The 26,647-nt window shown below is 39.8% G+C and overlaps 1 protein-coding gene across 2 annotated transcripts in view; it reads right to left on the reverse strand.

Annotated features, from left to right (window-relative positions):
• Positions 1–316: 316 nt before the first annotated feature.
• HAS2 (hyaluronan synthase 2) overlaps positions 317–26,647 on the reverse strand; it is a 106,868-nt gene continuing 80,537 nt past the window's right edge. Inside the window, exons 1-4 of one of the 2 annotated variants that reach the window (XM_073590275.1) lie at positions 23,026–23,554; positions 8,120–8,746; positions 4,030–4,131; positions 317–2,022 (exon numbers count right to left, since the gene is read on the reverse strand). In XM_073590275.1, the coding sequence (XP_073446376.1) occupies positions 1,093–2,022; positions 4,030–4,131; positions 8,120–8,746 (1,659 nt within the window). In that variant the 5' untranslated portion in view covers positions 23,026–23,554 and the 3' untranslated portion in view covers positions 317–1,092. Of the gene's footprint in view, positions 2,023–4,029; positions 4,132–8,119; positions 8,747–23,025; positions 23,555–26,647 lie in introns of those variants that run through there. The other variant, XM_073590276.1, reaches the window with a different exon arrangement.

Raw genomic sequence — 26,647 nt, forward strand, 5'->3', positions numbered from 1 at the left:
ACAGGGGAATCCTCTGGTAGGCCCTTGCGAAAGAGTGCGAATGAGCATTTGATTCACAATTTGCAGAAAAAGGTGTAACCTAATCTTTCATAAAACAAGCTAGCCAATTTAATATTAAATATAATCAAAATGTATGTACAAGGGTCAGGTTATTTTTGCATGTACATGAACAGTGGCCCCCAAGAATCATCGTTACTGGTGGGCCTTTGGCAACCCAGTCCGACACTGGTCATATTTAACATCATAAACACAAGCAGACGTAAATGTACAAATAATTACTTTATTCTTTGCTTGGTGAACAATATGAACTATTATAAAGTTTCACATTTTGGCCAGTATCAGTTTAAAAAAAAACAAAACAAAAAGGCAAAAAAAACAAACAAAAAGAAAACAAACAAAAAACACATTTTAAAAAGAATAGAGAACCAAATGATTTATCAGATATGTAAAATATAAAATATGTAAAAACTTTAAACATTCGCATACAAATAAAAAACCCATAATTAATACAATAATATAAAAATACAGCATAGCCATTAGGCTTTTATTTAAAGCACGTCTGGCATTTATAATTGATGACCAAAGAGCCATCACTAAAATTAAAAAAAAAAAAAAAAAAGTTTATAAATAAAGTTGTAATGTATTGCTAGAGCCGATTGGCCCACTTACTAGGAACTTTCCCAGAGGAAAAATAGAAAAGATCCTAAAGTGTATGAGGCCTAGAAATCTTTCCAACTCCTTTCCGCCTTGACCACCCAGACATAAGCATGACCAGTGAGGTATATAGAACATAACACTGTCAGGCATATGCACAATTAAAAAGTGCACAAAAATAGCCCTGCCCCGCAAAACGAGGGGAGACCTGGTTCAAAAGTTGTGTTTCATTTTCTTGAAAGTGTTCAACTATTTGGCATTGGATAAGTGAAAATGAGCCACAATTAGTGTTTGTTCAAGTCCCAGCAGCAGTATTGCAATTCCCTTAAAGACATGAATTCATGCCCGTAATACTCCTAGAGAAATAATAAAAAAGTCTATTAAGGCTTTTTGATAATTTCTGATAAGTTTGCATACTATGGTGGTAATTGAGTATCATCATACGTCAAGCACCAAGTCGTATTGCTGTTCCTTCTTCCGCCTGCCGCATTTCGTGATCAGTGCCACGTACAAAGTCAATAGCATCACCCAGTAGCATGCGTAAAGTATTGCACCGATTATGAGAACTGTCTGTTCAGATTCTGCAAATGGCTTTTTAGTTTCCCTCCAGATGGTATAAACCACACCACCCAAAAGGATTGTAAACCAAACGGTTATAGGAATCAACCCTATAAAGTTGACAACGATAGTTTTCCTTCCCGATGTACCCCAACCTGCTTTGTTGATGGTCGCAATGGCAAACATCTTGGCAGGTAGTAAACTGGACATGTAAAGGACTGAGTAAAGAGACATAAAAACCATAACAATATTCCCCCGGAGAGCGCTGGCAAAAGAGGACTTTATGAGGCCAACAAATTGGACAGTCAACAAGAAGAGCAAGATGTTCCATATGCGTCCCCGGTAGAAAAGTTGGATGACAGTGGCAATTAAAAAAAATGGGAAGAATCCGGTGATCACAGCTTCGTAGGTCATCCATAGATGGTGTTTGTGGAACCACATAGAGTTGTATAACCATTCACGGAAGTAGGACTTGCTCCAACGTGTTTGCTGATTAAGCCACCTTAGATATTCGATAGGGGTTTCAGTAAGGCATTTGGATCGTGCTGTGTATTTGGTTGCATAGCCAAGACTTAAAACTCTGTTGGTTAGATGCCTGTCGTCTCCAAAGCTACACTGGGATCCCAAAAATTCTTGATTATACCAATCTTCTAAGAATTCATGTAGCAGTGAGTTTCTATACATCCCAAGAGGTCCACTTATGCACTGGACACAGCCAAAGTAGGACTGGCAAGCTCTCTCGATGTTGAAGGCCATCCAGTATCTCACGCTACTTAGAAAGGAGATCCACGAGTCATATTTGTTCAAAATCTGAATGGAAAACAATAAATAGTAGTAAATTATGGGGAAACGAGGTAAGGAATAAGTCGTGGGTTATGCAAGGTAAGAAAATCATTGCTACTTCCTACCAAAAAACATGGTTGTCCACTGGTTGTGTGTTGTATTGCAGCCTCTTTTTTTTTAAAGAAAGCAGCCATGTATTTTTTTATCATAGATAAAGCTTTTACGATTTCATTTTCAGTTTTGGATATATTCGTCTGACTTGTATCTAATATTAAAAAGCATTGATTTTGACATGGATGTAGGGTATAATTACAAAATGCCTAAAATACAAATCTAAAAATACACAAAAGCATTATACATCTGATCCAAATAAATTTAACACAGAAATAATGACTCTGGATGAAAACGACATCAGACTAAATTATATGTGTGGGACAAAGGAACAATAGACCAGTGAGCAGAACATCAAAAGGAACATCTAAGTGTTTCTCCTCCATTGGCCATATTTTATCTTAATTGTAAAAGCACAACCGCTTGTCTAGCAGGGCTGCACTTCCTGCCATTCCTTGGGATAATCATAAATTAGAATTTCAGCAAGCCCCATGTCATCCAAGTGACTACACGGAGTATTACTTTCAAAGGGGCATAGTTAGCCAAAACCAGCAAGGAGCTCCTGGAAATGACAGGCTACATAGCCCGGCTGGGATTACAGTCAGACGTTTCTCCAGGCAATAGACAGCTGCCAGACCTAATATTATTTATGACTGTTGGGTCTTGCATCAATTCGAAAAATTGACACCCTTGTCATCTGGAATTTGCCTTGACCTAATGAGTAACTTAGAGATTATGGACCCTGTAAAAAGCTTAATATCAAGACCACCCTTCTATTATGTGTATTTATAGCATTAGCAACCCTTCTTTTTGCTCAACGGGAATCAGAAAAGCTAACCAGTCAGCAGAAAATGACTGAGCAAACCAAGCAAAGGCTCTCTGTGCACCCTTGGAGTGGCCAAATAGTTCAATACACAATCCCACCTATTTGTTTTCCATCATCTCCATCCTTCTCAAGCTCTATAATGCCCAAACTGTCAGTCAAGGAAGAATGTGACGGAAATAGAGGGAAAAAGGTAAAACAAAAGTGCATTGAACTGTTTGGCAACGCCAAGGGCGCACTGAGTCACTTTGCATAGTTTGAACAGTCATTTTCTGCTGACAGTCTCCCTTTAAAGTATTTTGGTTAAGTCTCCAGAAATGTCAAGGAGGCCTAGAATAAGGGAAGAGCCACAGAACAGAAGAGTCAGTAAATCTTCGGTGCCCCAATGAACTTGCCTTAATTCAACCCCAAACAATATATTTTGGGTGGTATTGTGAGGCAAGCAAGAGGGCATGGTGAGACATTGTGAGACAGGGGAATAAGCATGGATGAGGTTGGGTTTGATAAAAGAGGCAAGGTTACAGATTAAATTGACAGCTGATCATTTCACGCAATGTAAAGAGATACCGATCTGGGTTTCTAGCTGGCTAAACTTGGCAAAAATGGGATAAAGTCCCCAAGAGAACCTTAGTGTGATTTTGAACTCTGCATCCTTTATATTTACGCTCTTTACTTGGGTTTCAAATCCTGTTTTTTTTCCTTATCAAACTCAACCTGTCCCCAAATTTTTCAGAATGTCTCACCATTAGGAATCATTTCTTGAGGCATACAAGTACGGCATATATGAGCAAAATATAGGGATCGTGGAACATGTACTGTATGTGGTGGGCTAAGTGTTGGTGGGCAAAGCTTTTGTTCACTTGGGGCAAACATTTTTTGGCCGCAAAATGGTCAAGGCAAGATGGTGGTCATCTCCCTTGACACACAGTAACTGGGTCACATGCCTTTTTTACCACCCTCTGTAGCTTTGCTCTTGCCAGAAACCCGCTTTTGCCTTATCCATAATTGTTATAAATAGGGCAACGGCAGGAAACTTTTTTTTCGCCCCAGGTTTGACTCTAGCAACTTTTTTGTAACATAAAAAGATAATAAATATTTACCTGCACATCTCCCCCAACTCCACCCACCATGTGGTCTTCTTCCAAAACTTTCACCATCTCGACAGACGAAGCTGGGTCAAGGACTGTATCGGAGTCACACACCTGGTAAATGAAACACGAAAAACACAGGTAAGAAAAAGATAAAATATCTTAAAATAAACTAAATATAGAAGTATAAAAATGTATTTTTTCATCTTTTTTAATCTGTTCAACTTTTTCTATTATATTATTTAATCTGACTTCGCATCTGTTTCTTCTTTTTTTGCTTGTTTGGCTCTGTCTTTTGCATGAGCGTCAGACCCAGAATATATAAAACATGACACAGACATTTGGACGACGCAGGTGCTACGTTTTATGGTAACATCTCCGTGTTGGAGTGGAAGGAAAAGACAAAAAAAAAACTTTAATGTTGGCCTCTAAGCCTTGTTTCTATGATGGGATATGTCCGCTTTCAGCAACAGGCTCTTATTGTATCATTTTTATTACTGTCTCATTGCTCAGGAAAAGAGAATATTTGCAGCTGTTCGACGCTGGCTAGAATGAACAGAAGATTGTATCGGAATAAATAAATGAACCTGGTCGTGCCAAATCAGAGAAAAATACTCCATTTATGAAATTCACTGCACTTTTCTGAAGAGGTGTAGGAGGAGAAGGGCCAAGGATGGCATCATGGTGACTCAGTGGATAGCACTGTTGCTTTACAGCGCGCTGTAGTCCCAGGTTCAAGTCCAACCAAGATCAATGTCTGCAAGGAGTTTGCATATTCTCGCCAAGTTTGCATGGGTTTCCTCTGGGTTCTTCGGTTTCCTCCAAAGACAACTGGTAGGGAATCTAGATTGTGAACCCCAATGGGGACAGCCATGCTTGTAAAGCGCTGTGGAATATGATAGTGCTATAGAAGCAATGCATAATAATAATATAAAATAAAAGACCATGGGGTCTATGAAGGGTCCAAAAGAAACTACTAATGCAATGGTATTGGGGCGTCTATTAAAAAATGTTGCATTTTGGCCAAGGAAAATAAAGCTATGCCGATCAGATTTACATTTCCAGGTCAACCTAGGAGAATCGATAGTTATGTCTAACAATAACTCAATTCTATTTTGAATATATCTCCTATGCAGATCTATCTGCGTCTATGGTTATTGGCCACAAGCAAAAATATAATAGTCAGATGGTGCGCAAAATAGGATGAGGCACAAAGGGGGATTTCGGAAGGACCATCTGACTATCTAATGTGTATGGGGATCTCATGACTGGTGGCCTCCTTCATCAGGCTTGTCAAATTTCTATGACCAATTTTTTTGCTTTCACAGAAAATAAACCACAGCCAGAGGAGCTTACTCCCCTCTTCCCACTAAGGTCCGCAGAGAGAGCAAAGGTTCGGCCAAGAGTTGGGCAACTTTGCCAGGAAATCTCATTGTTCTGCATAGTACCCGGATGCCCAAAGTGGTAGGAGATTTTACAATAAAACTATTTGCAAAGTTGTTCCATTTCGCATGTATTGTAAGGAATCAGAACATTCCTCATCTAGATATAAATATTTCCAGACGGTTTACTCCCCGCACACCCCATGAGCTTTATCCATTTGCATCCTATAATTTACAAAGGAGACGAGGTGATCAGCTGTTGAGGCAGAAAAAAAAGATCATCAGCGAAAAACCAGTCTTACATAGAGAACCTCGTTTTCCTGGAAAAATGCCACTTAGACTGTTTTGGGATTAGAAAACTCACATATTTAACGTCAAACACTGAAAAAAAAAAACTTTCACCAGATGTACGCTGTGTGCCGGGCAGAAAGACCCTCCCTATTCAACAGGATCCAGGGGGATAAGAGGACCCGCCTGACTCATAGTTAGGAGACAGTGAAATGGATTTGGAAGGTGATACATGCCGAGGGATTCGGAACTAACGACTTTCTCGAGAGAAAATATTTTCTCTTTCACCTCTGCCAAACAACCGAGCAAATCTACCGTAATATATGCACTCATGGTGGCTGCAGACGCTCTGCCGTCTGGGGCTTATGGGGTTAAAGCGACTTGACCTCAACTTACATTACACGATCCTGCCAAAAATTCAGGTGTTGTGAAGTTTAAAAGAGGCGAGTGTAGGCCATATGTAGCGCGGGGAAACATTCCCGACATGTGTTTCATCTTTGAGCCATTTTTTTCCCCACTTTAATAATCAAATATAAGAACGGCTTTGTTGCGAAAGTAGAAAAATGTTTTTAGTGTATTTTGCAGAACCGAATGTCAAAGTTTAGACGCGGTAATGAAAGTCACCAAGAAATGAAAAAATGAGTAATAATAAATAACAAAAATGAAATGTAAAAAAAAAATATTTTGAATAATTTTAAGGGGATGTTCTCAGCACTTCCCACTTTTGCATGGGGAGGTGACGTTTGCGTCGATGGACTCATGACCGGTTAACTGCACAGCCCTTTATAGGACTAATAATAAATAAGCACTAATGGAGAGGAGGAGCCATAACTGTTGTCCGTGCACCCAAGTTGCCGATATGAGGATGCTACATCAATGGCGCCTCTCAAATCCCTTTGCAAAAGTGAAAGGCGCCAGAGAAACCCAACTCAAGTTTGAACAACAAATCCCTTTATCGTAGGACAATTTTCAGTTTGGATGGTAATAATTGAGTTGGTGCATTTGACCCCATTGGCTCAGTAGACTCAAAAATAATCTGTATCTATGCCTGTCCCATCTGTGTGCCTATCAATACACCTACAAAGTGTATCACAATTTTTAACTCTTAACCTTAAGAATAGAGATGATTCCATCCTATGGTTGTCGGATGGGAACACTGAGAGCCTATACTTTCTGACAGCGTCCGCAGCTCTACTTTTGATTAGCCAGCTTGGTTGGCTAATCAAAATTGAAGCTGTCATGTAAGAGGGCTCTCGGCCGGTGGCAACAGAGTAGTGGTGTGGACAGGGTCCTGTGAATCAATTTGCTCCAACTCTACTGAGGAGCCTTAGTAGATGGAGAATTGGATCTTTACCTTAAGACCCCATTTGATATATCATTGAGGCAGAATAACAAAGTGCGAACCTCTGGTGCACTAATGGTAAATTTGTAAAAGGGCCTGCTAGACCTACCATGTATCATTTATTATATTGGTCTCTTCCTATGTGCTACAGGGTCTTTCTGAATCCTTCAGGCACTGGGATCTGGGTACAATTGCTACTTTATCACACCTTATAGATGCACCACCTCATTATAAAGCTCCCCCTAGTGTTTAATAGTGAAATATATCTACATTTTTTAGCTATTTTTCACCATTAAAAAAAGTTAATATTTTTATTAAAAATTAAAACATTAATTCTTTACATTTTTGCAATTTAAAAAAAAAATATTATATGGCGTCTTCCCTTTAATGATACAATCATATTATTTTATGTCTTTTGTTATAATTTCTATTACTGTTCATCTTTCAATTTTCAAACTTTAGAATTTGGAACCTGAAGACAGTTTGAAAAAATAAAAGTAAAAAAGAAATATGATGAAAATTTGGAGAAACATTGAAAAACATTTTTTACAATTTGTAGAAAAACATATTTTCCAAAAATCAATAAGTACAATCTTTAAGGTAAATTAAAGGGAAAACTACCAGAAGAGGTTCAGTTGACGATGATGCATTTCCCACCTTATTAACGTGGATTATTTCGATGTGGTCAGCAGGATACTGAAAACTAGGTGACTTTTATTTTAAACTTTCAGGCTAGAAGGGAACATTTTGGGTTTCTCATTCTACGCTAGGGAATATGCATCTTCTAGTGTCATGGCTTTCTAGGAACACATGTACTGGGGGATGGGGAGGGAGGATTGCAGTGGCACCATGTCAGTTTTTGGGATGACGTTATCCACTTTCATTTCGCTTTACAGTTTTTTTTCTACCTCTTTTTATACAAGGCAGAGAGCGACTTTCACGAAGCTCGATGTGTTTTAAATAGTCTGAATGGTTCACTGTGCTGACGAGGGCCCAGCGTATCCTGTAGCATTCGACACCGATTGCACAAAAGATCCTTTATTTTCAGACATGTTTGTGTTGGCGACCATGCATGGACTTTTTACCCTACCTGCACATAATCCACGCTCCGACCCAGAGCTTTGAAGGCGGTGTACATCACTTCACGTTTTCCTCCCCATTTTTGCATGATGCACACGTATCTGTTGGTAAGAACCAGCTGGGTGACTTGCTGTATGCTCTCTTTGTGAGACTCTTCCGTTTCTCCTGGACCTTTTTCGTGGAAGTTATTTTTCCAGATATAAGTGGCACTTCGATCGTTCCCCATAATGTCGCTAAATATATCCATCATGTAAAGGTCTTCTTCGGAGTTACCGTCGATGACCATGATGACCTTCATCCCCGGATAGGTCAACCGTTTCACGGACAGTAAACATTTCCGTAAGTAGTCAGGGTCCTCTTGATATGCAGCAATACATAGGGCAACTGATTTATTCAGTTTGATAGGGGTTTCAAGAGATCTCTTCATCTTCCTGTGCTCCAGGTAGGCGAAGAGGCTTTGGATGAGGAGATGCAGTGCTAATATGGCACCGTAGAGTCCAAAAGAAAAGTAGTAGTTGTCCGTTTGGATAAACTGATAACCAACAATGTAAGCAGCTGTAATTCCTAGTAAGAGGGACACTCCAAAGAGGGTAGTTCCGATTATTCTTAGGATACATATAAATCGTTCACAATGCATCTGAAAAGGCAAAACAAAAATACAGAACTTGTTAATGACACATCTGGTATATTACATCCAATTGTCCTTAAGGAGGATTAGTCACCACCTCTGACATGTCTGTGTTAGTAATTATTTGTTTTCCCCATTAAAAAAAAAAAAGATTCTGGCACAGATCTTTCTTACGCTTCTTTTCAGCATTTTTTCAGCTTTTTCAGAAAAGATTTTTTCAGCTTTTTCTTATAACTTTACATTGCGCTTAAATTGACAACTGGGCACTGCCGTTTTTACCTTCTGAAACAAGTCTAAAACTCTCAGGATTGATTGGACAGTGTAAGAGTTTGGCAGGGACACACCCAGTTGTCAAATTATGCATACATTTCTAGTACAAGAAACAGGGAAAAGGCATAGCGCAAAGATAAAAGGAAACATGTTCCAGAATTGTCATTATATAGGAAACAGGCAAAAACCAACATGTCAGGACGGACAACTAGAAGTCACCAATTTGAGCCCCGTTGAATAACATTGTTAAGAAGACATGGTGGCTTCTGAAAGAGTTATTCATCAAGATTTATTTTCCATACTAGTCATGGTAGTAAACTCATGGAGTGCACATAGATTATAAGAACATATTTCTAGGAGGCCTAATTTTCAGACAGACGTTAAGAATTTAATGACCTATACTCATAGGAGGTCATCAATATACCTATGGCTGGTCCTATATCCAGAGCCCCTCAAAGATCAGCTATTACCAGCGCAAACAGTGTAAAAATCACAGTGCATGGAGCCAGAAGAGCACAGCTCCATAAACCATACAGTGGTCATTCTCTGGTACTGCAACTCGGCTCTCATTGAAGTCAATCTGATCTCTGATCATTATGGACTTCTGGTGATCAAGGCTCCGGGGTATGCCAGGTGCCGGACCAATCTGGTATTGATGACCTCTCCGAGGGATAGATTATCGGTATATCAGTCCAGGAAAACTACTTTAAGAAATAAGTAGGAAGTCCAAATAATACGCAATAAAATGCCTAAATAATACCGCCATAGAGTTAACTATAAAGCAGGAGACAGAGATTTTGCAACTGCACAGTGACACCATGCAGTGACACCACACAATAATAATATACCATGCACCATACAAAACTACATCAGACAATGCCTGAATAATACCGCCATACAGTTTGATACAAAGTAGAGGAGATCCAGTAACTGCCCAGTTACCTCTATTGTTGGGCACACTGCATAGGGACACCATACAATAGTAATACACCACACAAAAATACACAATATAATTTTTAAATAATACTGCCACTTAAATAATACCGCCACATAGTTCACTATAAGACTGTGTTCTCACGCTGCGTTTTTGCTCCGTTTTTATATGCAAATTAAAAGCTGTGTTTTGCAGTAAAAGCAAAAACTATGAGACTTCAGAAATCTCATGCACACATATTGTTTTTTTTTTTCTCCTGACTGAATTGGAAAACTGCTGCGTTTTTCAAAACTGCCGCATGTCACTTATTTCAGCGTTTTTGCTGAGTTTTTTCACCCATAGGAAACAATGAGTAAGTGGAAAAAAATGCAGCAAAAACGCAGGTATCAGGTTTTGCTTTGTTTTGGGTGCAGAAAACTACAGGAACTAAACTGTATGAGCATGAAGAACACAGCAAAAAAAAAACGCAGCAAAACCTGCTTTTTTATGCAGTTTCTTCACTGCCAAGACAGCAGGTTTTGCCTGCAGAAAAAAAAAACTGCAGTGAAAACACAACGTGTGAACATAGCCTAAAGCGGAAGACAGAGATTTAGTAACTGCACAGTTCTCTCTGCGCAGTGATATTTTCCCCTTTACGTCTGGATTGCTCCTTTGTGTCTGTGGGTGAAGCTGTGACAGATTTTTGCATTGGGTCCCGTTACACCCCTGGTTGTTACATGTCTATTTGACCTTACGCCTGTTCTAGCCTTTAGTACACGGCCATTATAACTGTTAATATTGGGTGTAGCCTCTTTGTAGACTAGTTGGAGGGGTGTTGACCTAACGACACAGATTTTGTAGGTAATTCTTTCCACCAAGAAGCCCGGGACAGCCCAGATTATGGGTTTAGGTGGCAGATTGTTTATATTCAAGGCTGAAGACTGAGGTCTTGGGAACGGTATGATAAGCCGCCTCTGGCTTTTCTTCCCTTTGTGTTTTATCAGCCAGCAGAGCATGCTCTGATTTCTCTCCTCTCACATCATCTCTTGGCTTCAGCTGGATTTTTTTGGAACACCACCCTGTGACATCATGCAACTGCAAATTCTGTCTTTTCCTGTACAGCTAGAAGCAGCCCAAACATTACTGACTCCACCGTTACAATGTCCATTGTAAGGATTAGCCTCGACTTAAGACGTCTTCCTTCAGCTCCAGGCACATGCTGAAGTCGTTTATATGCAGGAAGGGAGAAACGTCAATGCAAATTGAATAACTGGTCACGCTGCTCTGATTGGAAGAATTTTGGATTTTCCTTGATTAAATGTTCTAGTTCTATTATAAAATTAACTGTCGATAAACAAAATAATCTTTATTTATGATGTTCAAGTTTGTCATGGACTTCAAATTTCATCAATCTTATGGGGGTTCTGATAATTTACACAGTTGCTCAGAAATGTTTGAAATGGCTTCCATCACTGGCCATATGATTGCCATCTCTTCAGATGACCTCAGTAAGAACATGAGCCGATATCGATGTTGATGGGAGTGACTTATTTCTATGGGGTAGTAAGGATTTGCCATGATTACATTTGACATGCCTGATCCATGAGGATTGTCCGCATACATGTCACATCGTTGGCCAATCTCCTCAATTTTGTCAAATTCCCAATGTGTATGGTCAGCAACAGGCATCACAAAGCTGTGTAATTCCACTACTAGGCTCCTCTATGGTTTGCATTTTCTTAGTTGGGGTCAGATTTCTGCATTGTCTCCTTGAGTTAAGGAGATGTAGGTTGGCCAAGCCTTGGTGGCACTGGTCATCTATGGTGGACGACATGTCTATTCATCCTGTGTTAGGGGAATGGGTCTCTCATTAGAAATCGCTTTGGTTATGTTACGTTGTCAGCCAATCTCCTCAATATTGTCAAGTTCCCAATGTGTGTGGTCAGCAACAGGCATCAGAAAGTTGGGTAATTCCACTATTAAACCTCTCTACGGTTTGGATTTTCTTAGTAGGTGTTGGATTTCTGCATTGTCTCTTTGAGTTAAGGAGATGTAGGTTGGCCAAGCCTTGGTGTCATGGGTCGATCATCTAAGGTGGACAACATGCCTGTTTTGCTTACGTTGGGGGAATTAAGCATAGAGAATGTAGAGTTCCTAACATTCTCAATCATTTGTTCTAAAGGGAGATGTGTTTGAACAAGATTTTTTCTCCTCTCCTCATTGACAACATGTGCATGCTTGGCCAAGCCAAGTACTGTATGCAGTTGCATGGGTGGCATGTTACATTGTTGGCCAACCTCCTCAATACTGTCAAGTTCCCAATGTGTATGGTCAGCGTCAGGCATAAATGTACAATATCTCAGTATGGGTTCGATTTATGCTTCACATCACATCATTTTTGCATTTTCTCACTGAGTTAAGACAAAGGTTTGTCAAACCTTGATGGCACCGGTCAATCATATAAGGTGGACGACATGTCTGTTCATCCAACGTTGGGGGAAAAAAGCTTAAGGCATGCTGATTTTTTAACATCCCCCATCATCTATTCTGTAGGGAGAATGAGGTTTATTCTCCTCTTCTCATTGACAACATGTGTACGCTTGGCCAAACCGAGTATACACTTGTATGGGTGGCACCTTAGAAATAGCTTTGGGCAGAATGACTTTTGGTTGAGTGCTGAAGATCTCCTGTGGCTCTTCTGATTAGTAAACACCATGACGTCATTCGTCTGTATCATTCGTGTGTTGTGTCGTAACATGGGTCTAGTAATCAGAAGAGGTGCTGAGGATGCTGAAGGTATGAGAAGGTTTGTAGGGCTCTAGTCCTTTTGAAGTGGCCGCTGGACCAGGAACAAGAACGTTGAATTTGACACTTCTTGGAAATGTATGGCCACCATTAATAAAATGTAACATGCCCTGTTGTAAACTGAAAATATCAGCTTCTGGCAAATTCAGCTTTGCTAATTCTTCATGATCACTATGAGTCGATAATGATATCCCCAGGACTGAAGAAAGTATAACTGTATCTACTAGACTTTTTTCACAAGGCCTTACGCGAGCCATCACAAACGCTCAATGCCATCAATCACCTACTTGGGGCGAGGAGGCTTGTAGGACATTGTGAGGGATATAGGTTTTAATACTTTTTGAAGAAATATGTTGGAGCAGCTTCGTGCACAACTTTACAGAAATCTTCCTTAGGACTGAGAAGAAGGAACCGTACACATATAACTTGTTCTGTACCCGAAAGCCAAGATATTTAAAAGCCTCACTGTGTTACTGGAATGTGATGAATTTACCTCAAGTAGCACATGTTTTTTTCAACCCCAAAAAAAGTCTGTACTTTCATAGAAGATGACAAAATAGCCTTTCAGGACAAACTGTAACCCTGGGAAAAAGAACGGAGCGGTAACAAGACCAGCCCCTGTTATGGAAAGTGCCGAGTGTATATAAAAAGGTAGAGTTATAGTAAACGTTAACAGCGGGCAGGGTCATTCATCAAAGCCTCCGGTGTGCCACATGCTAATATAATATAATTACCATAGGGGCTGGGACATGTTGTGTCATGAAACAAGGTCTTGAGTCAGACCGCATTTGTGTGAAAAGAGAAGAAACTGAGTTCACTTGTCCTCATAGATACTGTAATGATTGACTATACTTAAAAGGGTTGCACTGGATTATAAAAAAAGATGTCTGCTTTCTTCTAAAAAGCGCCACACCTATCTACAGGTTATATGTGGTATTGCAGCTCAGCCTGATTTACTTCAATAGAGCAGAGCTGTAATAACAGGCTATCAACAGGGGGGCACTGTTTTTAGACTAAGTCAGATAAGTTTTTCAATCATTTGATTGAACTTGGTACTAAATAGGTTTTTGGCCACCTACATAGTTATTTAACTCCATCAGGTGTCATGCTATATGATGCCTTAATGTGGACCTGTCACTTGCTCAAAAAATTGATTTAAATGCCTTCTTAAAAAATGCCGAAGCTACCTTGATTCTGATGATCTTTTCTGTTTTGTTGCTCCATTGCAGAGATATTCACATTTGTTTCTTCTGGAGCGCAGTATGTGAAATTTCTACTTGTAGTCCAACTGGGTTTCTTTACAGACTTCTCTTGGGCTGTGCAATTTCACCCCTCTAACACCCTGCCAATCACAGCTCAGCAGGTGATCTAGCATTTTCAGATACTGCTGGGCTGTGATTGGTAGTTTCTGGTAGACAGAGGTGAAAGCTCTTGGCCCCAGAGAAAACAGTGATGAAACACCCAGGTGTACTGCAAAGCAGAGATTTCACATAATGTGCTCCAAAAAGCAACGAATGTGAATATCACCGCAATAGAGCAAAGCAGAGCAAAATGTAAAAGAGGAGCAGAATCAAGGGAGCTCACTGATTTTTACAAGGTATTTAAATAAAATTTTTTCAAGCAAGCGACAATTTAAATTAATGATAATGGCATCAAGATGTTTTGCAATAGAATTTTTACCAGTATGGCCCCACTTCCACGGAGGCTGTCACATTTTCCCAGGCTCCTGAATTGCAATTAGACCTTGTAAGTATCTTTAGTTAATTTGCAATTGTGGAGTCTGTGAAAGTTTAGGTGACAACCCCCAAGGGGGCAGTAATTGAGGTGTAATATTTACCCAAATCAAAGAAAAAGTTGAGAGAGTTCAGACCATTACCTCATGACTGTACTAATGACCAGTACACCCACAGGATGGTTATGGAAAAGCATGAGTACATTGATGTTGCCACCAACCTTGCGAAGAACAAACTCATTAAACGTGAAGTTCTCGCCGACAACTCGGCAATTAATCTCTATTCATTAATGTTAAATAAACCCAGATTGTCATTCTGAAAACATTCTGATTGTATTGACCATTTGTAAAAATAATATTTCAGAAATTTTACAAAAATGTAATAGACTCAGGACTACTCATGTTATTAATTAACACTACAAGTCTGCGTAGCGGGTCCAGTTAGAAATCATAACATAAGAACGTTTTGAAGGGATGACATCTCACTAGGACTGGATCACCTCACAATAGGACTCCATGTACTCTAAAGACCTAGACATTGGATGACCGAGAACATTGATGCCACGGAGATAGCCCCTTGGGAATGGCACATGGTGAGGTTAGTCCATCTCAGGTTGTCTCCTTCCTGGGTATAGAAATATAAAGTTAAAAGAAATGAATATGTGAGGGTAAGCTTGAGAGCAGTGGGTACAGAAGGGTAAATTGGAAGAAAGGGGGATGGAATAGTAAGCTTGTAAAAATGGGCATGGAGGAGTAGGATTGGAAGAAATGAGTATGGAAGGGTAAGCTTAGAAGAAATAGACATGGAAAAGCATGCTTGGAAGGACTGGGTAGAGAATGTAAAGCTTGGAAGATATAGTTATGGAAGGAAAAGCTTAGAAGGTATGTGTATAGAAGAGAAAGCTTAGAAGGAATATTTATGGTAAGGTAAGGTTGGAAGGATTGGGTACGTCATGGAAAGCTTGGATGGCATGGGTATGGATGAGTAAGCTTGGAAGGTATGGGTATAGAAGAGTTACCTTGGAAGGAATGGGTATAGAAGAATAAGCTTGGAAGGAATGGGTATGGAAGAGTAAGCTTGGAAGGAATGGGTAAAGAAGAATAAGCTTGGAAGGAATGGGTATGGAAGAGTAAGGTTGGAAAGAATGGTATGGAAGAGTAAGCTTGGAAGGTATGGGTATAGAAGAGTAACCTTGGAAGGAATGGGTATAGAAGAATAAGCTTGGAAGGAATGGGTATGGAAGAGTAAGGTTGGAAAGAATGGTATGGAAGAGTAAGCTTGGAAGGTATGGGTATAGAAGAGTAAGCTTGAAAGGAATGGGTATGGAAGAGTAAGCTTGGGAGGAATGGGTATAGAAGAGTAAGCTTGGGAGGAATGGGTATAGAAGAGAAATCTTGGAAGGAATGGGTATGGAAGAGTAAGCTTGGAAAGAAAGGGTAAGGAAGAGTAAACTTGGAAGGAATGGGTATAGAAGAGTAAGCTTGGAAGGAATGGGTATAGAAGAGTAACCTTGGGAGGAATGGGTATAGAAGAGTAAGCTTGGAAGGAATGGTTATGGAAGAGTAATCTTGGGATGAATGGGTATGGAAAAGTAAGCTTGGAAGGAATGGGTATGGAAGAGTAAGCTTGGAAGGAATGGGTATGGAAGAGTAAGCTTGGGATGAATGGGTATGGAAAAGTAAGCTTGGAAGGAATGGGTATAGAAGAGTAAGCTTGGAATGGGTATGGAAGAGTAAGCTTGGAAGGAATGGGTATAGAAGAGTAAGCTTGGAAGGAATGGGTATGGATGAGTAAGCTTGGAAGGAATGGTATGGATGAGTAAGCTTGGAAGGAATGGGTATAGAAGAGTAAGCTTGGAAGGAATGGTTATGGAAGAGTAAGCTTGGGATGAATGGGTATGGAAAAGTAAGCTTGGAAGGAATGGGTATAGAAGAGTAAGCTTGGAAGGAATAGGTATAGAAGAGTAAGCTTGGAAGGAATAGGTATAGAAGAGTAAGCTTGGAAGGAATGGGTATGGAAGAGTAAGCTTGGAAGGAATGGGTATGGAAGAGTAAGCTTGGAAGGAATGGGTATAGAAGAGTAAGCTTGGAAGGAATGGGTATAGAAGAGTAAGCTTGGAAGGAATAGGTATAGAAGAGTAAGCTTGGAAGGAATGGTATGGAAGAGTAAACTTGGAAGGAATGGGTATGGAAGAGTAAGCTTGGAAGGAATGGGTATAGACGGGAAGTTTAAAAGTAATGGGTATGGTAAGGTATGCTTGGAAGTAATGGGTATGGAGGGTTAAACTGAGAAGAAATTGGTATGGATGTGTAAGTCTGAAAGCAATTGGCATAGAAGAGTAAGCTCGTATGAAATGGCTATGGAATGGTAAGCCTGGAGGGTGTTGGTATGGAAATGTAAGAGTGGAGGGAACAGGCAAGGAGGAGTAAGCTTGGAAGGAATAGAAGAGTACACATGGAAGGATTGGGTATGTCAATGAAAGCTTCCAAGAAATGGCTATGGAAAGGAAAGCTTAGAAGGAATGGGTATGGAAGGGAAAACTTGGAAAGAATGAATATGGAAGTGAAAGCTTAGAAGGAATGTTTATTGTGATGTAAGCTTGGAAGGATTGGGTATGTCATGGAAAGCTTGGAAGAGATGGGTATGGAAGAGTAAGCTTGGAAGGAATGGGTATAGAGGGATGTCTGAAAGAAATTGTTATGGAATGGCTTGCTTAGAAATAAGTATAAAGAGTAATCTGGAAGTAAAAAATCAGTAGGACTAGCTCAGGTGGTGAGTACATATTACTATTCACAATTGTCTAGTAGGGGTTATTTTTGTTTGTAATCGACCTTTCACTTTTCTATGTATCCCAAGTTTCTTTTAACATCTCCCCCAAACCCATTCATATGTCCATGAAGAGCTAAAAAATACTTTTTTGTTTCTTTAGTGTAAAACAATGCTGCACTGTCTCAAGTGAAAGAGGTTAAGTGATAATCCTTGTAGAGCGCAAACTCATAAAATGAATAGGAAGGGATGGATTAATATAAAGAATGTAGACTTAACTTGATTACCCACCAGAGCCTGTGTGGCTGGATACATGCACAATCTCGCTGTGGAAAATTATATCATGTCTGCAGTGGTCCCAAAGATCTTTCGCCTGCCAAGTGTTATACAGGCATGGAATTATGGTATTAGGATTAAAATTGACAGGCTTTGGAATGAAAAAAGGAACTGCCCAGTAGAAACGAGCAAAAAATAAAAGTAAACATTGTGGACATGTCTTATCACATTGTGGAAATGTCTTATCCGGTAGTCAATGAGTGTGTCCAAAGCCAACTCTGATTAATGGTCTAAGGTCCATCTATTTCTCCTTAATGGGTTTAGATGAGATCTAGGGATCCTTAAACTCCATGTATTTCATATTGGTTGATGTAAAGTCACTCCGTGTCCTCAATCTGTTATGGTGCAAATCAATCAGAGAAGCTCAATCTGACCCCCATTTGGTCATCCATGGACTTCCCAAAAATGTATACATACTGTATATGACAACCACTTAGTAGCCTCAAATAAACACATATAGGATTGGCACAACCAAACTGAGTATCGTGAACCAAGTGTCAGTCCAAAAATACGGTTTAGTAATGTTGTGATATGGGAGGGTGCTATATGTGAATACTAGTGATGAGCGAATATTTGAATTCTACAGTTCCCTCCAAATTGCATTGAATTTACTAGATATGTTTCGAATGTACATTGCATTGTTATGCTCTGAATCCCAAACCAAATTTTACACCTAGCTTTCACCTGTCCTGTCATGTAACCCTGCTCTCGACCAGTCAACTTCTGCAATTCGGTCATCACTGGGCCATCTTCAGGTTCTTCCAACATCTATCATTTTTGCTGTCTTCTAGAGCCCAGCACCTTCAGTGCCTCTTGCAGCTGACGAAGCCACGACGTTATGAGATAGTAATAGCCCACTCAATGTAGGGAAATCCAAAGTTGCCAGATGATGCCAAAATAAGCCAAGTACCTGATGAAGCCAAAGATGGCCCACTGAAGACCACACCAGTGACTGGGCTGAAGAAGGCAGGCGAAGGCCGATTGAGTGTTATTGTATTATTATTATTTTTTTGTCACGTTCCTGGCACAACTTATCTACAGCTGGACAGAGAATCTGATTTTTTGGTAAAATTGAAGGTAAATTTGATATGCCTCTAAGAGATTCACTCAACTCTAGAGAATACCTTGTCCGTTGGCCATACAAAGGCAATGACTTTTATGGCTTGCAGTGACGTGAACATTAATGGTCTCTAAAGACAAGTAAAAGTTTTTCCCAGGTCAATGAGGTGACGAGGAGGACGTGACAGTCAAGAGGTGTGGGACATATGGCTGCTGTCTCACTCATCAACTGCTAAACACATGTTTCATTGTTGGCTTTGGCTGCTGTAAACCTTTCAACACATGTTCAGATATTTCATGGTGGTATTTCCAAAAAGTAGCAATATAATGCATAAAATAATGCATAAAATAGGAAAAGCGTCCATATGGGACATCTATCTCATAGCCCTCATGCATCCGCTCATAGATGTATTCCCTTATTTATATGGCAGAACCATAACAGTGTGATGCGATGCGGAATGTGACACATCACAAACCCAACCCTACAGCGCTGACAAGCTCAGCTCTGCTGCACCGGCGTTTATATCTATTATAGTGGGAGTACAATGTTGTCCTCTTAATATGTAATAAAAATAATTGGTTGCATGGGAAAAATATAGAAAATGTCATTGTGGGCTGTTTAATAAGTTTCCCATTGCTGAAAAATGCAAAACATTTCCTTTACCAAAATTTAAAAAAAAAGGGAATTAAAAACGGAAATACACAGAATAAGCTACTACACGCCCCTCCCCCTGGAATGATGCAGACCACCCTCGAATTGTAATTGCCTAAATGACCACTAGGGGAGTAAGCGGGAAGTTGTGGTTTGGCAAAAATCTAATTGTTTGTATGAGAACTGAAGGTCACTAAATATAGAAAGTGACAGTCTACACAATGTAAAATGTGTTGTCATAGCCGCCCGTAACGTGACCATGTGCTAGTCTCTAGTGCTAGTTATGGTGGTAGAATAGGAGTAGCACCTCTCCACTATGGGAATGGAAAATCCTAAATTCAGAGAAATTATGATCTATAAGGTTTGGGAAAGAAAGTTAATGAAATAGCAATGTCCTTCAATGTGCACTATGGGCTTTAATAGTGTGCAATAAAATATATATATATTAAAAAAAATATATATATATATATATATATAACAAAAAAAAAATATATATATATGCACACATTAATTTTATTATTTGATGTAGCAGAATATAGTATGTGAATTGTTTGATCGCATGTGTGAAATGTCAACTCTTGCTCAGCTACAATATATCAACTAATCACCAATGTCAGTGATGGGAGGACAACGGATGAATGGATAGATGACAGATATAGATAATAGATAGATAATAGATAGATAGATATAGATAATAAATAGATAATAGATAGATAGATAATAGATAGATATACAATAGATAGATAATAGATAGATAGATAATAGATATCTATCTATCTATCTATTATCTATCTATCATCTATCGATCTATTCCATATCTATCTATTATCTATCATCTATCTATCATCTATCTATTATCTATCTATTGTGTATATATATATATATTATCTATCTATCTATCTATTATCTAATAGATAGATATTCAATAGATAGAAAGATAGATGATAGCTAGATTATGGATAATAGATAGATTATAGATAGATAATAGATAGATAGAATATATCGATAGATGATAGATAATAGATACATAGTGGATAAGCAGAAAAATGGATATGAAGCACATATATATATATAATGGTTAGATGGATGGAACGATATGGAGAAGTCGGAAAATATGTAATTAGATGATGGATAAATAAAAAATATGAGAAAAATAGATAGAAATAAAAAAATAGATATGAAGTAGATTAGATTGACTGACAGAATCTGTTTCTGTTGTGAATATATTTCACTTGCTCGCACTATGATTCATAGATGCCACATTGCTATGATGGACGGTTGGATGGACGGACGGTTGGACGGTTGGACGGATTATATTCTGCCGCTTGCATTACTGCTCCATACATCATCCTCTCTTGCCTTGCAGACTATAGAAGGAATAAAGCCAACCCTGTTCTATTCATAGCCAGGTTACAGATAGCAGAAATAATCCTGACGCCTCCATATCACAGGAAAATGTCCTACAAATGCCTAATGGAAAATGTCTGTCCAGATAAGGGCTTCCTCCCTCCCCAGGATGAAGGCCCAGCCATCTCTGAGCTGTCACCACTATGGTGAGCCTCTCCATGCCCCTCTATTATCTCTCCCTCCAGCTGCAAACTTATAAAGGACAGGGAACCCCCAGCCTACAATCCTCCATAAGCCTCCATCCAATCCCAAGCAGGAGGACTATTGCGTCACTTAGGGACGTCTACGCCCCCCTGACGTCAAAGGTATTCCCCCACATGGATAACATGGATCAGGGAGTACAAGAGGCAACTTCATTAGTTGCAGTGCAGGAGCTGAGCCAAGTCTCATACACTGGGCTCTGTGTACACTGAATTTCTTGGTTAAATGGCCCAACTCACTGCTGAGCTGTACAAACAGTGAGGAGCATACTGCTGACTGCACATAGCCATGCACCTATGGAAGACAGCCATGGGTGACACTCCGGCTCCATCACATGGCTTTTCTCTTAGAGATTATTATCATCCTTCTTACTGCAGCTTCCAGCACAGTTGTGGTTCTGAGCCCAAGCAGGGAGGGGTCATCCATGTGGTTTAATAATACAGTATGGCTACCTAAGATGCTGAGCATTTGCCAGTAACCTCACCCTGGGTCTACATTTAATTGTTTTTTTTTATATAAGTGGGTACAAGTACAATGCAATGTCTGCCAAGTTTCAGGGCAAAATCAGCAGAATTAAGCCATTGTGGATGAGATGAAACAATGTCTCCAACTTTACCTGGAGAATGTGACAAGGATCTGCTGCAACAGCTCATGAATGACACAATGTATCCAACAGTTAGTCCTCACATCCACAATACATGCAAAACACAATGTAACCTGGGATGTTTCCAACTACTCAAACATGCCTGATACAAAGATTCCAACAGATTACCCTTCCCTTGATACAACATATGCTAGCAGAGGAAGGAGATTCCTAATATTACACCCACTGCGTCAGCTAAGAAGCTTGATACAATCTATTTTAGCAATTGCAATGAGGTCTCCAGCAGCCCATCCTCCCTTCCTACAACATAGGCTTAATATTTCACCCCATGTGATGGAAAAAGATGTCTAAGAATATGTCTAAGAAGTATTGAGGTATCCAACAGCCCATCCTCCCTTCCTACAACATAGGCTTAATATTTCACCCCATGTGATGGAAAAAGATGTCTAAGAATATGTCTAAGAAGTATTGAGGTCTCCAACAACCCATCCTCCCTTCCTACAACATAGGCTTAATATTTCACCCCATGTGATGGAAAAAGATGTCTAAGAATATGTCTAAGAAGTATTGAGGTCCCCAACAGCCCATCCTCCCTTCCTACAACACATGCTTAATATTTCACCCCATGTGATGGAGAAAGATGTCTAAGAAGATGTCTAAGAAGCAATGAGGTCCCCAACAGCCCATCCTCCCTTCCTAGAACACATGCTTAATATTTCACCCCATGTGATGGAGATGTCTTAGAAGCTTGATACAACCTATGTTATCAATAAGGTCTCCAGCAGCCCATCCTTCCTTCCTTGATACAAGGCAGCCCATTTCCAATATTTCACCCTTTGTGATGGACAGGAAGCTTGATACACTCTCTGTTAGATATTGCCATGAGATCTCCTTCCTTCCTTGATACAATGCATCATCCTTAAGCCTATTAGCAATATTTTAGCCAAGTGATGGAGAAACCTGATACAATCTATGTAGGCATTTGCCATCATGACTCCCACAGCCCATCCTACTTTTGATACAATGTATCCTGACTTCTTTCATTGAAATGCTGAGCTGCTGAGGTGTGAAGTGGATGCTGCCAATCCATATCCCCCCTCCCTTCCTTCTTCCCCTGACAAAGCCCACCATGCATTTGCAATTCACTGCAAATAGAGGTGTCTGTGTCACATCACCCTTTTTTGTCATTGACACCCCTTCCCCATGCTTAGACCAGACCCTAGCACGTACAAACTCTGTCCCTGCAGGCTATAAGTGGCCCAATCTGAGCCCCTTCCTCCTCTTCCTCCTCCTCTTCATCAACTTCCCAACTTAAAAAGAGTACAATGAATGGATGTATGTTACCAACATGTAGGTTTCCCCCCCCTTTCCAAAGTCTCATTTCCCCCCAGAATAAATCTATATTTACAAATACACAGTTTATTTACAAATACAAAGTGGATACATTCTATTCTATACCTATCCATGCCTGCAACTCAGCAGAACTTTCAACCATTCATTCTAAAAACTTTGCTTAAAAAAAAAAGTTTGAAAGAAGTTTACCTTGAGAATGCCAGGGTCTCCTGAGCTGCAGTCTGATGTGGGGTCTTCAGTTTCCAATACTGAGGTAATAATAATATTAAGAAGAGATCAGCAATGTTGTGAGGCAGGTCAGACCACTTCAAGCAAGTAAGTGGTGAAAATAAAATGTATTTAAAAAAAAAAAAATATATATAAAAAAAAAGTTTCCAACTTTGTAAAAAAAAATAAAAAAAAAATAGGAAAAAAATAATAATCTATCTAGACTAAGTAGAAAAGCAGTGTGTCATTCTTTGTTATTGCCCAGTGCTGTGGAGGGAGAGGCTGGCAGGGCACATACAAGTGGGCAATCCAGATGTGCTGCTGTTCCCATCAGTGTGAGCCTCACACACTACTCCCGAGTCCTCTTTAAAGCAAATGTCTCTCCTTGTAATTTTTTTCAGACCTGTTGACGTTTTTTTTTTTTTCACCCCCACCTCTTCTTCTCTTTTTTTCTCTCTTTTGCTTCTCCTCTTCTTCTTCTTCTTCTTCTTCTTCTTCCTCCTTCCTTCAAGTTAAGGGGATCTTTAAAAACCAGTTCAAATGCTGCTGCTGGTGATCCTGTTCTTTTAATAGGGGCGGAGGGACCAGGGGATGAGGAGGTGGGGACTTTCTTTCCTTGTAAAGAAGTAAAAAAAAAAAAAAAAAAAAAAAAGAGAAAAAAAAAAGTCGCTCATTCAAAGATTTTCTTGGCTGGAAAAAAAAAAAAAACCCAAACCCTCCACACTCAGCTCAATTAGCAGAATTACAACCATTTGCAACCAAAATCAGACAGATACACAGATGTTGTCACCACCTGATTTCCTCTAAAAACTTCTTGCAAAACTTTTTTTTTTTTTTAACGAAAAAAAAAACTTTTGATGATTTTTTTTCTTAATGAGATTTTTTTTTCTGTTTATTCCTTAATAATTGATATTAATTATACACAAGGAGCTGTCTGTATCATTGTATTTCAACTCCACATGGGAAGGGGTTAAACGTCAAGACATTCACTTTCTCTTATGGGATTTATTTTTTTTGTGTGTGTGTGTGTGCGTGTAAGTTTGTAGGGGATGTATAGGGGCTGCAATGTGTGCTTTTGTTTTTCTTTTCTTTTCTTTTTTTTCATTGCAGATTTCCAAGAAATAATGCCCCCCTGGACAGTGGCAAAGTTTATAAAAATCAGATTTAACTCCTCTCTGGAGGGCTGTTATTCCTAGGATTGAATGTCATTCATTGCGAGGGTGGCGATCTGGAAGCGGCCGCTAGATGGCGCTGTTGAGAAGATAATGGAGCCGGTAGAGACTCTTCCATGGCTGCAGGCTGCACATGGCTCCACTGTCTGTCAGGGGCTGAGACCCCCATTCATGCAGCTGACCTGCTGCAAACGTGGGCTCCGTGTTCAGCACCGATTAATGAAGAGCTCAATTATCAGGACAGATATCCTTTAATTGGAATATTCTATACTATTGAGGAAAAGGGTTAATGAGGGTTGTAATGGGTTAAGGACAGATAATTGATGGATATTACATGCAGGCGATGTCACCCCCCTCCCCAGTGTGTAATGAGAAGAGAGAAGAGTGTCACCTGAAGGAGCTGAGCAAGAAATAGGATTGTTCCTAGAAAGCAACAGACTGTATGAACCCTGCAGTCATAGGAATCTGTGGGATAGATGATAGATAGATAGATAGATAGATAGATAGATAATAGATAGATAATGTATAAATAATAGATAGATAGATAATAGATAGATAGATAATGTATAAATAGATAGATAGATAATAGATAGATAATAGATAAATAGAGAGATAATAGATAGACAATAGATATTGTGCCTTTAGGGCATGATAAACCGTAATCCTGTTATGTGGGGACATCATGCCTCCATTACATGTGTTGATGTATGGGTACACTAGGCATGTCACGCCTCTCGTTGGGTATGTGGCTGCTTCTGTCTGTACACGTCTGGGTTTAGGTTTCTCCATTGTCAGCAATATACAAAGCTGAAGTCCATTGTGTGCACAGCCGCCTCCTTCAGTCACAGATTATGTGACATGGATGTTATAGCAGCTTCCTCTACTGTGCGGTGTGTGAGCAGACACTGGCAGTGGCACTATGGTGGGTGCCCGCAGCGCCCCTGTGTGTGCCAACACCACTCTTCATACACAGGCTGATTATTATGTGATAGTCTGGTGTCAGGAGACTGTGGTGGAGGCTCGTGAGCGGATATCTCCCTCCGTCTGTACAGTATGAGAATGATTAGCAGAGAGAGTTATCACACACAGCCGGAAGGGATCACTGCACTGCTACATACACACAGACCATAGATCACACATTCATGTCTGTCTATACTATTTATCTATCTATCTATCTATCTATCTATCTATCTATCTATCTATCTATCTATCTATCTATCTATCTATCATCTATCTATTATCTATCTATCTATCTATCTATCTATTATCTATCTTTACCATTACTATTATTTATTTTTAGAGCACCATTGATTCCATGGTGCTGTACATGAGGGGGGGTTACATACAAAGTACAAATTTAATTTACAATGAACAAGCTAACAATGACAGAGCAGTGAGGTTCCTGCCCTTGCAGGTTTACACCACGTTCCAAATTATTATTCAAATTGTTTTTAAGTGTCATAGAGTTTTTTTTTTTAATGAAACCTGTTGATGGTATTGTGTCTCGGGGTTCTTTGGATCACTGAAATCCATCTCAGATACCTGTGATAATTAGTTTGCCATGTGAGCCCAATAAAAGGAAAACTGGATGTTCTACACTATTGAACAGGACACAGTTTTAAAGTAACATGGGAAAGAAAAAGGATCTCTCTGCTGCCAAAAAGTATCAAATAGTGCAACGCCTTGGTCAAGGGATGAAAACATTAAATATTTCCCGAAAACTTAAGCGTGATCATCGTACTGTTAAGAGATTTGTGGCTGATTCTGAGCACAGACGTGTTCGTGCTGATAAAGGCAGAATGAGGAAGGTTTCTGCAAGGCAAGTTCATCGGATTAAGAGAGCAGCTGCTAAAAAGCCATTACAAACCAGGAAACAGATCATTGAAGCTGCTGGTGCCTCTGGAGTCCCTCGAACCTCAAGGTGTAGGATCCTTCAAAGGCTTGCTGTGGTGCATAAACCTACTATTCGGCCACCCCTAAACAGTGTTCACAAGCAGAAATGGTTGCAGTGGGCTCAGACATGCATGAAGACTAATTTTCAAACAGTCTTGTTTACTCATGAGTGTCAAGCAACCCTGGATGGTCCAGATGGATGGAGTAGTGGATGGTTGGTGGATGGCCACCATGTCCCAACAAGGCTGAGACGTCAGCAAGGAGGTGGAGGAGTCATGTTTTGGGCTGTAATCATGGGGAAACAGCAGGTAGAGCCCTTTAAGGTTCCTGAAGGTATGAAAATGACCTCTGCAAAGTATATAGAATTTCTGACTGACAACTTTCTTCCATGGTATAAAAAGCAGAAATGTGCTTTCAGGAGCAAAATCATCTTCATGCATGGCAATGCACCATCTCATGCTGCAAAGAATACCTCTGAGTCATTGACTGCTATGGGCATAAAAGGAGATAAACTCATGGTGTGGCCACCATCTACCCCT

Source organism: Dendrobates tinctorius, unplaced genomic scaffold (genome assembly GCF_039654945.1).
Source record: "Dendrobates tinctorius isolate UK_male_01 unplaced genomic scaffold, ASM3965494v1 ptg000116l, whole genome shotgun sequence".
Lineage (NCBI taxonomy): Eukaryota > Metazoa > Chordata > Amphibia > Anura > Dendrobatidae > Dendrobates > Dendrobates tinctorius.